General features: G+C 39.2%; 1 protein-coding gene across 1 annotated transcript in view; it reads right to left on the reverse strand.

The window, feature by feature from the left end:
* The window catches only part of LOC146004755 (uncharacterized), a 393261-nt gene that overhangs the window by 83342 nt on the left and 295123 nt on the right, over nt 1-14796 (reverse strand). The window contains exon 10 of the mRNA XM_083143730.1: nt 2520-2642. Coding sequence (XP_082999856.1) covers nt 2520-2642 — 123 coding nt within the window. The remainder of the gene's footprint in view (nt 1-2519; nt 2643-14796) is intronic.

Consider the following 14796-nt stretch of genomic DNA (forward strand, 5'->3'; position numbering starts at 1 on the left):
CCCTTCATTACAAGGAGAAATATAATATTATTTGGTCCTGAGCCACAAAATATGTTTGTGTAAGTAATACAGGGTGCTCGGAAATTCCCCTTACAAACTCCTAAGGCTAGTAGAGGGGACTGAGTAGACAATATTTGGAATAGGAACCCATGCCTGGAAACGTACCGTTTCCGTGCTACAACCATGACAATGTGTCGGATGTGCCTGTGTTGGTATGCAACCGGGTAGGCAGTACATGACGTCAGAGGATCACCTGATGGCACGTGACGTCTACAAATTGTTGCGTTCCTCTGTCGACACAGGTGTTGATCAATGAATAGTAAGTTTCTTTTTTGTTCCCTTGGCATTGTTACCAAATAAATGTGTGAGTCACACGTCATTCACTTCTGTACCTCACGTAACACCTCATTTGACATGGTTGTAATAAATGATTACACTTTAGGTCATCAGGTGATCTTCTGACGTCATATGCTGCCTACCCGGTTGCATACCAACAAAGGCACATCCGACACATTGACATGGTTGTAGCACGGAAACTGCACATTTCCGGACATGGGTTTCTATTCCAAATAATGTCTACTCAGTCCCCTCTACTAGCCGTAGGAGTTTGTAAGGGGAATTTCCGAGCACCCTATATGCATCTTTTCAGCATATAACATTTTAACAACATATGGGCATTATTAAGGTAATCAACTTATCTTACTGATGTTTTTCTGCTTGGCACTCTTTTCAACACTACGAACGCTCAAAATATGGCATTTTATCCTGAATGTATAAAACCAGACACTAATAGATTGTCCTTGCAATTACGATTAATAGAATATGCGACTTATTTGGAGAAATGAACAAGCTATTCGCTTAGTACTAGAGCAAGTTAAAAAATATCCGCACTTTAATCATAGCGTTATTATAACACCATCCAAACCACCACCCGCCCTGAGCACGCCACTGATAACTAATTTGCAGAGAATATACCACCTCATCGACTACCGTCCTGTGAGCCGTCGGTTGGTCAGAATCATCTCTTGAGTTTGTTAATTCATCCATCTGTGGTGGAGGTTGATGGGCATCCCGCTCCCGCTTCGTACTTCACGCTTGTCAGACAATTTTTGAACCTCTCGATCAGCTCTTACACACCACTACACGGTAGAGCATTGTTTCCATATTGTTCGGAAAGCCTGTGGAGAATTTCAGCCATTGACACATCTTCAGACCATAGAAAAGGATCACTGATCTCTGTTCTTCTTGGTGCACACTGCCATCAAAGCGGCCATGTTTTTTCCGTGACCAAGGAAAGAAAAATCAACCGATTAAAATAAAACCTCGGTCACGTAACCAGAATAGAACCACCTTTCAACATGCAAGCGCTAAAGGCGGTGAGTCAAAATAAAAGAAAGTTATGGTAAAAGTGCGCATATTTTTTTTACTTCCCTTCGTATATCTGAATACGTCACAGGGTAATAGATGTTTTCAAGTACATTTTTCAGATATGATACCAACACATTGAACGAGATCGAGTGCCTCGTACGTCAAGTATAATCTCGTCTTGATTTTACAAAGATTTATCTTGGTCTTTTCCCGACAGGTCTCGATAGATCAAGCCTCATTCTCGGCTAGAATTTTAGAAGACCGTCTCGTCTATACCTTGATAGGCAATAAAAATAACCACAATGTTTGTGACAATTGTGGAAGTATTTAGATTGAAAAATTCTAACTAAACGTTATCTGATTCCATTGTTTCGTAATAATTTCGAAAATTTTCATCTCTTTAATAATATTTTAAAGAGTACAGATCAAGTAAGTAAGTCATAGCACAATATAGAAGGATACGTTTGCAGTGCTTTAAATTATTTTGAAAAGAAAAATAATATTTTTAAATAATATAAACTTTTTCTGTTCAGCTATTAGTTAAATATATAGTTTAACAGTAATGCCTTGTGTCTGTCAAATGTATTGAGAGGGGTTAGAAATTAACAACTTGGGTATGGATTTAGAGGGCTACTGAGTGCAGAAAACTATGAATCTTACTCTCTCTTGTAACGCAAGTATGCCTGTATCTTCTTCCCTGTGATGGCAATAATAATTTGTACTAAGGTAAATCCTCTCTCTCGCTCTCTCTCTCTCTCTCTCTCTCTCTCTCTCTCTCTCTCTCTCTCTCTCTCTCTCTCTCTCTCTCTCTCTCTCTCTCTCTCTCTCTGTGTGTGTGTTGTGTTACACTCTTAATTATGCAAGAATTGGGAGACGTAAGTTCTCCACTTTTCGGAATTATCAGTTTCCGCAGAAACTGTAACTGCATTTCAAAGGGTATAAATTTAATAAAACATAATAAAATATGTACGAATGTGGAGTATTAAATTTGCTTCTGAGAGAGTTAGAGGTATTTGGCTTAAAGCAAACTTGTCGAGTAGACAATGCAATACACTAAATGTCAGTTGTCAGATAATATATGAGTGGTGTATACACACTGCGTAGTATCTATATGCGTTTTTCACGCTCAGTCTAACTTAGGTAACACTTACTGCATTTTTCAGCAACCTCATCACTTCCGTCACCACAGTCGTCTTTCTTGTCGCACAGCCATATGGTGGGAATGCATTTACCGTTTGTGCAGCTGAAGTGTGACATTTCGCAAGTGACAGGATCTGAAATTTTGTATAAAATAAATAGTTTATGTAAAATAGATTTACTTATTCTCGAAAAGATTATTTTCTTACAAAGGTTTACCTTGGAAATGAAAAACTTTGGTCATTATTATTGATATTACACACTGGAAGCCGATATGCACTTCTCTCTCTCTCTCTCTCTCTCTCTCTCCGTGAGCGTGTGTTATTGATTCACTGTCAATTCGAAATACTCCTTTCATAAGAGAATATGGCCTCCCAGAGGGTGGATTGGTAATTGATACGAGAACGTGTTTGCTACCTGGTTGAAGCAAATAGGGGTAGTTTCAGTGGACCGAGTTACCGGAATCTGCTGGCGTGGTGCTAGTTTTTGCCTACACTTTGCCTAATATTTTTGCAACATTCCAATTTTTCTCTAAATTACTGTAGCAACATTATAAGTATTGTACTGTTTTTGGCGATATTTTAATATTTGGACTAATATTACGGCGATAAATTGATTTTGACACGTCTTTTGGAGATATCCTTATCTTCTGGAGATTTGATCCACCATCAGCACTCCATATTTTGACGCAAGGGTGAATAGTGCAAAATTGCAGCTAGTTGGAGTTCTAATATCCACCCTTTGTGAGAAAATTCTCATATATTTGCGATGTGATTGAGAATTTACCCTTATCTCTTGTTATCAGGTCGAGATGGGTTCGAAATTTTAGTTAATCGTGGAAGGAGAACAAAATAGATGGAGTGAGATAGCTATTCGGTGCAGCCGAACATAGACTACGGGTGATTCTTTTACTTGGGATTTCCGTTGGAATTCGAGGCCTGGATCCTTGAGAAAATACATCACCCCAAATGGCTACAATGAATCACAGACATTACGCCAAATGCAAAGAAAAGCAAAGTTAAGAGATCAGATTTGCTTGATAAGGGGAGAAACATATTAAGTATGCGACAGACACGAATTGGCTTTTATTTTTTAAACGTAAATATATAACCATAAATATTCCTAATGAGCTATATACATTGTAGTAATTAGAACATAGTGTTTGCTAGCATATGATCCATATTTTTGTGACGTCACAACTTGAAAATTTGTTTCTTATATATTGGTTTGTGAAAGAACACGAATTTGTTTTGATATTACTTGCAAATTGCACCTTGTTGTAATGTATATCTCTTGTTTAACATTTACTATGTTTTATGTGCTATTATGAGTAATTCAATGTATCTTTATATTTGAGAAAATGCATTGTGTGAATATGGAATCTAAACTTGTGTAGACGTCAGTATTGTTTCAAGCATGCTTTTGTAAATATCAAGTGATTCATATGAATTCAATCTGTGATCTTGAAAAGGAATAAAAGCGAGTATTTCACAAGAGGAATTCGCCGCAGATCGCCGCAGATCGTCGACAGAATTTAAACTCAAAAAACAGTTCGGTGTTGTACATACCTCTTGGTGTGGTAGTTCTGGGCATAAGCTAGGCCTATGCGACCATACGTACGCCAATATCCATGCATTGAGATTATGTGTTATAGTTGAGTCAACACACCGTAAAAGCGAAATCCTCAAATTTGTTCGAAGTATATTTGCTTTATAATTGTAATAAATAAAGAATAAATCATTTCATTTCATTTCATTGAAATGAAAGTGTTTCGTAGCGGACGGACGTGTTTTTCCTTAGCTCCGCGTGCAGGGGTGAACAAAATGTGGTGAAGTGATTTTCTGAAGGGAGTGAACGTTGTGCTGCAGTGAACGTGATTTTTTTGTGCATGCAAATCTTTGCAGCAGCAGCCATCGGTGTTTGAGTGTTTAAGTGTTTGTGCAGTAATATTTTTCTCGCAACATGGGCATCACAAAAGGTGAATGGAGCAGAATCGAGAGCACGATGGGAAGGGTTGTTGCCAAAGAACTGAACTCTCAACTGGGGGATCTGGACGAGAGGATAGCCCTGGCCTTTGTTAGCGACAAGGTTCAGTCGCTAATCAAGAGTTCCCTGACCCAAATGATAGCCGAGGCGGTGGAGGAAGCCGTTTGTAAAACAACGGAGAAATACGATGCCGAAATCAAGGCTCTTAGGTCGACGGTGAGTACACTACAGTTGTCGATCGAACAATATGACAGATGACTGAACCTCGTGATACATGGCGTGGGTGAATCTGAAGGGGAGAACTGCGAGGAGAAGGTGCTGGACATCCTCCGGGACAAGGTGCAGGTTCCCGTCGATGCATCCCAGATCCAGAGATGCCACCGCCTGGGTGCGAAGCGGCGCGACGGGAGGAGCAGGGCGCTGATCGTGCGTTTCGTGTCCTACAGGACTCGTCGGTTGGTACTTCAGAAGAAGAAGATCCTAAAGGATTCCGCCCCCCACGTTTCCATCACGGAAAACCTCACCCGGCAAAACCTGCAGCTGTTTCACCAGGTAAGAAATAGTGGAACTTTTCAACGCGTGTGGACTTCCGATGGCAACATCCTGGCACTTCACAACAACGCCACAGTTAAAATAGACAGCCTGGATGACCTAAACAATTATGGAAAATGACAAACTCTGCCCTCGGTTGGCACTCATTGCAAATATTAACCACCGTAATCATTCACTCACTTCAATCATGTGCTTCTTAATCTTATATTTTTTTAGTTTTACATTTCTTCTTTAAATAATTTAATTTTGTCTCACATATATTATATTTTTTTCAGTCATTTTATTAATAATGAGTTTCGTTGTTTCAAATGTAGGAAGGCAAGAGGTCAACGTGCAGTGTCAGTGCCAGATAGTTCGTTGGACACCCCTCAAAGATGTTCCCTGATATTTGCAAGAATGGCCACTCTCTCCCTTTCCCCCGAGGCCAAGGTCGAGACCACAATGCTGAGGCTGTAAATAGTTTTCCTCCCTCCCCGCCTGGCAATGAGCCGCCACCCCCCGTGACGTTACACAGGCTGAGCGTGGCAAACCGGAGATTCCTTGCAAACTTGTATCCGCACGTAGAAGATCTTGCTTTCCCCGCAAACGCTGAAAATATCACGGTGGGCCACATCAATATTAACCGCATAAAGAACAAAATAGATGAAATCGCAGCTTCACATATAATAAACTTCACATGCGTTGCAATCACCGAGACTTGGCTTGATGATTCCATTCCAGACAGACATGTTGAAATTGAAGGGTTCAAAATGTACAGACTTGATCGAGGCTATCCTAAGCAAGGGGGAGGTATTATTGTTTACGTAAAAACAGCTGTAATATCGGAACTTATATATTCTGTGTCAGATGTAGACATTGAAGGATTGTGGGTGTCTTTAAAACTCAAACAGAATGACAAACCTTTAATTCTAGGATGCGTATATAGACATCCCAAGGCCCCCGTCACTTTTAATGAAAAACTAGAAAATATTTTGCAGTCATTTCCGGCTTGCCACGCTTCGGTTCTCGTTGGGGATACAAATCATGACGTCATGAAATCAACTGCAGTGGACAATGCATTTTTCGATACGATGGAATCAGCGGGGTACAAGCAGCTCGTTCGCCTGCCGACACGCGTCACCGACACGAGTGAGAGTCTCATAGATCACATTTTTACCAACAAGAAAGAATTGCATGATAAATCCGCCGTAGTAATGCATGATTTAAGCGATCATTTTTTGATATATACCTCGATTAACCTAAGGCCACAAAGATCTCCAAGAATACTCGTAACTAAGCGTTCTTTTAAAAATTTCCCTGTAGAACAGTTCGTTGATCATTGTTCTTATCTACCCTTTCACAAAACAACAATGATGCCGGATATAAACGAAAAGGTGACATATTTGCAGTCATTAATAACCGAAGCTCTGGATGTCTATGCGCCAATAAAAACGTTTCGTGTTAGGGGCAACAAGCGTCCCTGGATCACTAGCGGTCTTCTTAGATTGATATCACTCAAGAACCGGATGTTTAAGCGCGCACGTAGTCCAAATAATAATAATAATTATACGTGGGAACAATATAAGACCTTAAGGAACTACGTAACAAAAACAGTTAAAGATGCAAAAAGAAATTATATCCTTACGCAGATCTATTCCGATAAATATTCAGCCAATAACAAATTCAAGATTTTCAAGTTCTTAACTGGAAATGATTGCAAAAACCAATCCATCGCATCTATTAAACATAACAATGAAACAATTACGGAAGATGCGAGGGTGTCGAACGTCCTCAATGACCACTTTGCTAACGTCGGCTCGTCAATATCCAACACATTCACTAACAATTTAAGGGCGAAGAGAAATGAAAGTAACAAACAAAATGAAAAATACGCTAAATATCAAGAAACCAGATTCAGTTTTAAGCCCGTCTCAAGTGATGACGTTATGAAAATTCTTCAAAAACTTAACCTCAGAAAAGGTCCAGATTTCAACGAAATAAGTAATCGCATAATATATCTACTCGCCCCATGGATTGTCGAACCTCTCACAGATATAATTAATTCATCCTTAAAAAGCGGAATCTTTCCTAACACTTGGAAACACGCAAGGGTCACACCTATATTTAAAGGGGGGTCCCCGACGCAAGTAAATAATTATCGCCCCATATCAATAACTTCCTCATTAAGCAGGATTCTTGAAAAGGTAATAGACAAGCAATTAGAACAATACTTACATTCTAACAATCTACTGACAGATAGACAATTTGCTTTTAGAAAAAATCGCTCGACAGAATTACTCGTGCATGAACTGATGCATAATTTTAGAAATATATTAGATCGTAAAGGAAAGCAATACATTGGCATTATTTCTCTAGGCATCAGTAAAGCATTCGACAGTGTTCAACCAAATTTATTAATACAGAAATTACATCAGCAATTTAATTTCTCTGCCCTTGCATGCAACTGGATCGAAAGTTATTTATGGAATAGGAGTATCGACACAAAAGTAGGCAACTCGATTTCAAATAGTTTAAATGTATCTTTCGGTGTACCACAGGGATCTATTCTAGGTCCTAAACTGTTTAACATGTTTGTGAATGACATCGCAGACAGGGAATTTGGGTTTGAATTATATTTGTACGCAGATGACTGTCTCCTGTACTGCGCGTCAAGCAAATTAGAAAAAAGTAATTGCAAATATTGAGGAAAATAAGTTCTTGAGTGGTATCAATCTAACATGTTGAAAGTGAACGAGTCTAAGACGCAAGTATTAATACTATCCAGTGAAAATAATAACAATACGCTAATTGACAACATAAAAATAGGAAATTTCAATATAAAACCATGTGAATCTCTAAAATATCTCGGTATGCACCTAGATAAAAGTTTATCCTTTTCACAACATGTAAAAAGAATGTGTTCACGCGCAGCACCTAGAATCAAGCAGTTTCAATTTGTCTGCAAATTAGCGTTCTACAAAGCATTTATTAGGCCGCTACTTGAATACTGTTCCTCTGTACTTTATAGGATTAATAGAAATAACACCACGAAACTAGAGAAAATGCAAATTTGGGTTATTCGTAGCATAAGAAATACAGCGCACACGACCTCACGTGCAACCAGAGAAGAACTCCGATTACCCACGCTGGAATCCAGACGAAAATATGCATTTCTACTAAAAATTCACCAGGCAATTAACAAGCATCACCACTTATTAAAGGACAAAGTAATGATATCTAGTAATATACATTATCCCAATCTGCGATCCAACAACACCAACAGTATCCGAGTACCAAAATGTAACAAGGCAAGATACGGATCAAAATCCCTGTCATCTCTGGCAAATAAAGCATGGAACAAACTGCCTGTAAATTGCAGAAAGGAGAGAAATTTAGCCAAATTTAAACAACAGATTAGGACATTAATCTATGAATACTGACACATGTGCCTATTCTATCTCATTGCCTCCTTCATAAAACTTAGCTGCAAAAAATGATTATTTTAGTCTATTTCTTATGTTTTTCAATTATATAAATTTATAATATTCCATTTTATGTATACTTATAAACAAATAGCATAACTGTATATTAATTCATGTAGGGCAAAAAGCTGTTTTTGTAGTTCGGAATCAATGTAAAAAAATGTAAGCTTAATTGTAACCCTACTTTAATAATAATAAATAATAATAATAATAATAATAATTTCATCTCAAAACAGTAATATGGTTTTACTCCTCTGTGCTGTGTCTAACTCTACCCCTGTACCTGAGAGGAGTCTGTGTACTTCAGCGAGTCTCATCGTTCAGCACAGACCATTATTCAGTTATTATTATTAAATATAATACAACCAACGAATACCAAATATAATAATGCTTAAACGAAACAAGTGGCAGCTCAACGTGTTGGGGCCTCCCTGGTGGCGTAGTGGTAGCATAGTCGTCTTCTAATCAAGAGGTCCAAGGTTCGATACCCGTTGGAGGCACATAGTGGTTCGGATCCTACTTTAAACTGTAGGTCCAGTCCCGATTAGCCATACTGTGGATAAAGTGGACTTAAAAAACCACCAGCTGAATCAACGTGCTGGCTCGATATTCAAGTGTTCAAGGGAATGACAATTGTTTGAAATTAAGAAACTTAATGTGCAAGGCACTGAATTTTCATAGTTATATAAAGTCACAGAGTTATTTTGTTTCGAAATGGAAGGGAAATATTTGAGTAGCGCAAATAAAACTCTTACTTCAGGTTCAGAACTTAATATTCCCAACTGTTTTGGAGACTTAAATAAAGATAGAAGCACATTTGTATGCAAGAAATGTACAAAGCTTTTACATTATGAATGTTGTGGCTTGGAAGTTCGAACTGAAATCCACGAAGCTACTGATTTGGTTTGTAAAGTTTGTGAATTAATGTCTACGGATTTTTCATCTGATCCACTAAATATGTTGAAAGCCTTAAACTCCATTTTTGAAGGAATTAGCAGCAAGCAGCAAGTCAATAGTATGGAAACATTAAAGTCAGACAGCCTGAAGTATTACATGATGCAAGTAAACGACGGGCTGACTCCATTAATAGCTTAAAGACTGATATCTGCAAGAAATGTGAAACATTACAGGCTAATGTTAAACAGATAGCTGATTCCATTACCAGCTTGAATGCTGATATATGTAAGCAGTCTGAAATATTACAGGCTGATACTGAAACATTGAAGGACGATATTGTCAGACAATGTGGGATATTAAATACTGATATCGGAAAGCTGCACAATTGATCTATGGAAGCTTTGAGGGCTGAAACAGGGGAATGGCCTATGAAAGTCAAGAACTAAAGTCTAAGAACTAGGAAACTAGAGCTCGATTTTCTGAAAAAATCCGGAAGGCTAGAGTAGTAGACTTTGAACAGTTCTGGCGTAGTTTGGTTGATTGATTGATTGTTTTGGTCTTTTAAGTGCACTTTATTCGCAGTAAGTGTAATCGGGACTGGGCCTACAGTTTAAAGTGGGATCCGAACCACTATGTGTCCGGGTATCGAACCCGGGACCCCTTGGTTACAAGGCGACGTCAACACTGCTCCACCATCAAGGAGGCCCCCGGATTAGTTTAGTTACAGTGCCTTGAATAACGTCGTGTGGAAAATGACCAAAGACGGATGACAAAATAGATGGCAATGCTATCAGCACAGCTGCTAATATTCTTATGAAAGTAATGCGGCTTAGTTAGTTTTTGGAATATATTGTGTAGATTTGTTTGTCTTGAAAGGCGGTACGTACATTGATGGAAACAGTTATATTTGTGGAGTGATTTGCAGTCACGAAATTGCATTAATTTGGAAAGAAAAGTAAAATGAAATTAATAAATAAATAGCATGCGTAACACAAAAATTAACGTCGCAATGTGATTCCGGACGTCAGGTGATGGATTGTGTACTAGCGTTTATTTTTCTACGTTATTAGAATATAAATAGTCTCCTGAGATATATTTCATACCGAGGCGACAAACCACAAGTGTCGCTTGGAAGCGAGCAGTTGGTAATCAATGCAGCCTTTCGAACCGTAGGAACACAAGCTCTGACTGCACCGTTTCCTCAAGGAGATTTTAGATCAAAGAGACAAACGATACGGGGATTTCGCACCAAAGAGACAAGGATCCTTCGGTCCAAGGCAACTTTCATACCGAAGCGACACGTGACACATGTCACTTGGAAACAAGCCAATCAGGAGCAAAATTTCACATCGTAGCGGCATGACGGACAGCACAGGTCACCGTTCGTTTGGTGAAATCCTCAAGCGATAAGTGTCGCGTACCACTTTGGTGCGCAATCTCACTAAAGCAAGACACTCGTTGCATCGCGCATGCTCTTAAACCAATTGAATCTCAAACTCAAAATTTTTAGTGAAGTTACTTATCATTGAGTACGGTGTTGTGTACAAATTTGAGATTTTTAAACAACTGCCCACCAGAGATATTTAACCCTGAACTTGGATTTTTTAAACAAAAAGTACATGTTTATGACCATATAGAAAAAAAGAATTAAAGTCTCAAGTCTCAAATAATTTTGACACACACCATTGGTACATAGGTACTTGCACAAATAATTCAAGTGTCAAACAAACTGCCTTCTCCCCTCGAAAATGTCCGAAAATGTCATTTTGGACGATTAAAATACACAATTTTGACCTTAAAATTTATTATGAAGGAATAATATTTAGAAAATTACACAGAAATATAATTGTAGCCTATAATGTGCTTAATATCACAGATTGTCTCATTGTCGTAGGACTTACCAGAGCTGAGATAAAAAAAAGTTTCCGCTGATGCTTACGAATGGAGAAAATGACGCGCGCCATGATAAAGAAATGCCCGCCATCTTGAAATCGGTGATAGTAAAAAAAATAACAGTGGTTCTGAACTGTCAACATATGAGGCTCACACCACACAAAAAATAAACGTTTTTAAAAATGGTCAAGCAACCATGTTGTATGACTTCTTATGACCCTCGTGGAATAGGCCTCATCAGTGAAAGGCACACAGACATGAAACTTGGGGTCGACAACACAGCGCTACAGTAACCATTCACTAAACACGACCCGGGGTGCGAAATCAGCTTGACCCAAGGCATGGACAGGCTGTGGATGGTAAGGGCAGTTGCTGCTCCCTCAGAACTTTCGAAACAGTACTATGGGCAACACCAATGTCACGTGCCACAGCCCGTGTACTAATGAGTGGTTGTCCTTAAAGCACTGCTTCTTCAAGGTTGGTTGTGCTTGAAGTTCTTTGTCGTCCTTGCTCGTGAAATTAAGGTTGCACTTCCCCCGTTTCCCGTAATCGTTGCAAAAGCCTGAAAAACATGGTGTGCGCAGGTTGTCAGCGCCGTGGATACAGTTCTAATTTGCTCGCCCATACACAAACATCATATCAGCTAGTTCCTGTAGCGTATACTCCATTGAACTGATTACAGCCGCGACACTCGAGCCTCTAGTCTACACACGTTGAGTTTGACGTTACGTCTTCCACAGGGCATGCGCAGTGAATTATTTCCGATTTCTTTTATGGTTTCCCTCCGCGTTGTGCGTTGTTGCCTGCCATTCGAAGGATTTGGCTTGTAACTTTTGACTGAGGCATTTCGAGTAAAGGGTTCCCTATCTTAATTTGTCGCATTTCTTCCCTTCCATCATCCCTGCAAGTCTGTAACACTGTCACAAAAACACCTTGTATAGAACCTGAGATAGTGAATTTAATCAACTCCCAGCTTCCATATAGAGCTCGCAGTCTGAGTCTGCCTAATTCTCGTCGAGCTGTACGCAGTTAGTTGATTTTCCGAAATACATTAATGCAAGAGTGAAGCCAAAATAAGAGCAAGAGTAGTTATGGTACCGCGTTGAGTCCGATAAATCAATTGATTGGAAAAGATCGATCAAAGATCAATTGATGATGTAGTTGTGTGGGCAAGCAAGGGGTATTGTTGTGAGCGATGACGTCATAAAATGGGCGGGGCGTAATTTTGTGAGGAGCGTTTTGATTGGTTGTTGGGGAGGAGGAAAAGATTACGGGTTTTTTCCCGGTTTGGTCGGCCTGCGTCTGAAAACAGATGGCGTTGATGATTCTGAAATTCTGGGAATTTGGGTTGGGGAGGAGGAAAAGTAGCGACGATTTTCCGGTGACGGTTGGTTTTCTCGGAATTTCCTGCGCCTGAAAACAGATGGCGTTGATGAGGCTTGTAAGGGGTTCGTAGAATGTTAAGTGCCTGTTCTTGGAAAATGGGGTTTGTTGAGTGTTGGTTCGAGGAAATGTGAGAATTAATGGATGTGGTTTGTGTAATTGGTTTGGAATGGTAATTGCTAGTGCGGTGTTGAGTCAAGTGTTTTAAGGGCTGTTTTTCAAGGAATTTTGTCGGGAGATTATTTCAGGGTCTGGTGAATGTTCGAGCAGATGACGTTGAAGTGTTGAGTGTTCGAGTTCTAGAAATGGTGTGGGATGAGAGTAGGGTTTCGGGGAATGAGTAATGTTTGATGTCTGGTGTTAATTGGTTTGGTGTTGCGAGAAAGATTACCGTTAAGTGGTTCCAGGAATTGGTGAGCGATGTGTGTGTGTGTGGACGGTTTGAGAGTGATATGCATGGACCAGATGAATGATGTGCGGAATGGTTGAATGCTGTGCTGGAAGGAGGGTTCTCTGCAAAGGGGATACATGTGGGATACCACGTGATGCCGATTGATTTCTGCCTGCTCCTCCAGACACCTCCTAACATCCCTAGTGAGCTCTGCGAAGTGCACTTCTTCTTCTGCTCCTATCTGGTATTCGTGAAAAGCATTTCGCAGAGCCTCCCCTTGCTGCATGTTACGTTCCTGAAAATATGTGTGAATTAATATATAACAGTGATTACAGTTTGTGTAATATATATATATATATATATATTTTCTGTCTATTTTCAGATGACTACACTTCCCCTAGGGTTCAGTCTACTGTATCGTGACGTAAAAGAGGAGACGGGGACTACAACAGAAGAGAGACGAAATTTGTGGAGCAAAGTTCACGCACGACAAGTAGAAAAGCATGTAGGCAGCTACGTCAATTTCTGCGAAGAAAACGGGTTGGCCGAAGATTTATTGCGCCGACTAGAAGAAACGTGTAAAGATTTTGAAGTGAAGGTGGACACATTGGTGAAAATATTCAGCTTCATTATTGAAAAAAAAGAAACGCGGCAGTGTTTGGTGATTTTGTAGAAAACATACAGAGAGCCCAATATGTACCCTCGCATTTATTGTTAAGAATCTGTTTCGAGTTAATGGAACTATTTAAAAGTGTGAGGAATGAAAGAGCAGAAAATAAGAAAACAGGGGGAACGGGGAGAGAGCTAGAGGATGGTGGATATGTTAAAAAAGAGAAAACTGAACGAATAAACATTACTAATATTACTAATAAACTAACACGTTTCGTTCAGTTGTGGGATAATTAAACAATCTAGCTGATTTTAAATTTACTTTATGCAGAGAACCATAGGTTTCCATCGGGAATCGAACCCGAGATTGTACATATAACGTCTACATTGAGAGGTATTGCATTTAAAGGGTATAATAAAATATGTATAATAGTTTCTTGTCATAAAAATATATGGTGTATACAGAAAATATGTTATTTATAATATGAAAATGAAATAGGTACTTACGAAATTTCCATCAGCCATCGCACGTTCTGCTTGACCCAACACGAAGTAACAGAATGAGTGGAGGAAAATCTGTTTCAGAAGTTCTGCAGACTTCCTTCCACGCTTAAGTCATTAGCAAGCGTGTTACACGGAAATTTGTAGAAGAGATTAAATTGCGGTGACAGGAGTTCTTTATTACATCATGACAGATTTACAAGGAGGAAATTGCGGGACTGAGGCCTGCTGTTCTGAGATGAGTTTCACAGTAGTTTCTTGTTGCATCCGGTCGACTCTGATAACGTTATGTACATAGTACTTCCTTGTTTCATCCAGACAGATAATAAAAGTATGGATATATAATTGCAAAACCAACTTCCTTGTTAGGTCCTCACAGAACGTTGGAGAAAGAACATCGTGAAATAGATGATGTTGAAAATGTAGCGTTATTGTAATTGCGTTTGTTTCTTAAATAAACAGAATCAGAGTCGACCTACACATATGGAAAATTCGTTTTTACAGGGTTTAAGTGGACTCGTTGCAAAAATTAAAGCAATCAGTTTGTTTTTTTGTTTTTAGGACACACAGAGGGGAGTCGAACCACATTGAAAATGCAAAGTTATTTCTATTATTTCT

This window comes from Lepisma saccharinum, chromosome 22 (assembly GCF_977018435.1).
Source record: "Lepisma saccharinum chromosome 22, izLepSacc3.1, whole genome shotgun sequence".
Classification (NCBI taxonomy): Eukaryota; Metazoa; Arthropoda; class Insecta; order Zygentoma; family Lepismatidae; genus Lepisma; species Lepisma saccharinum.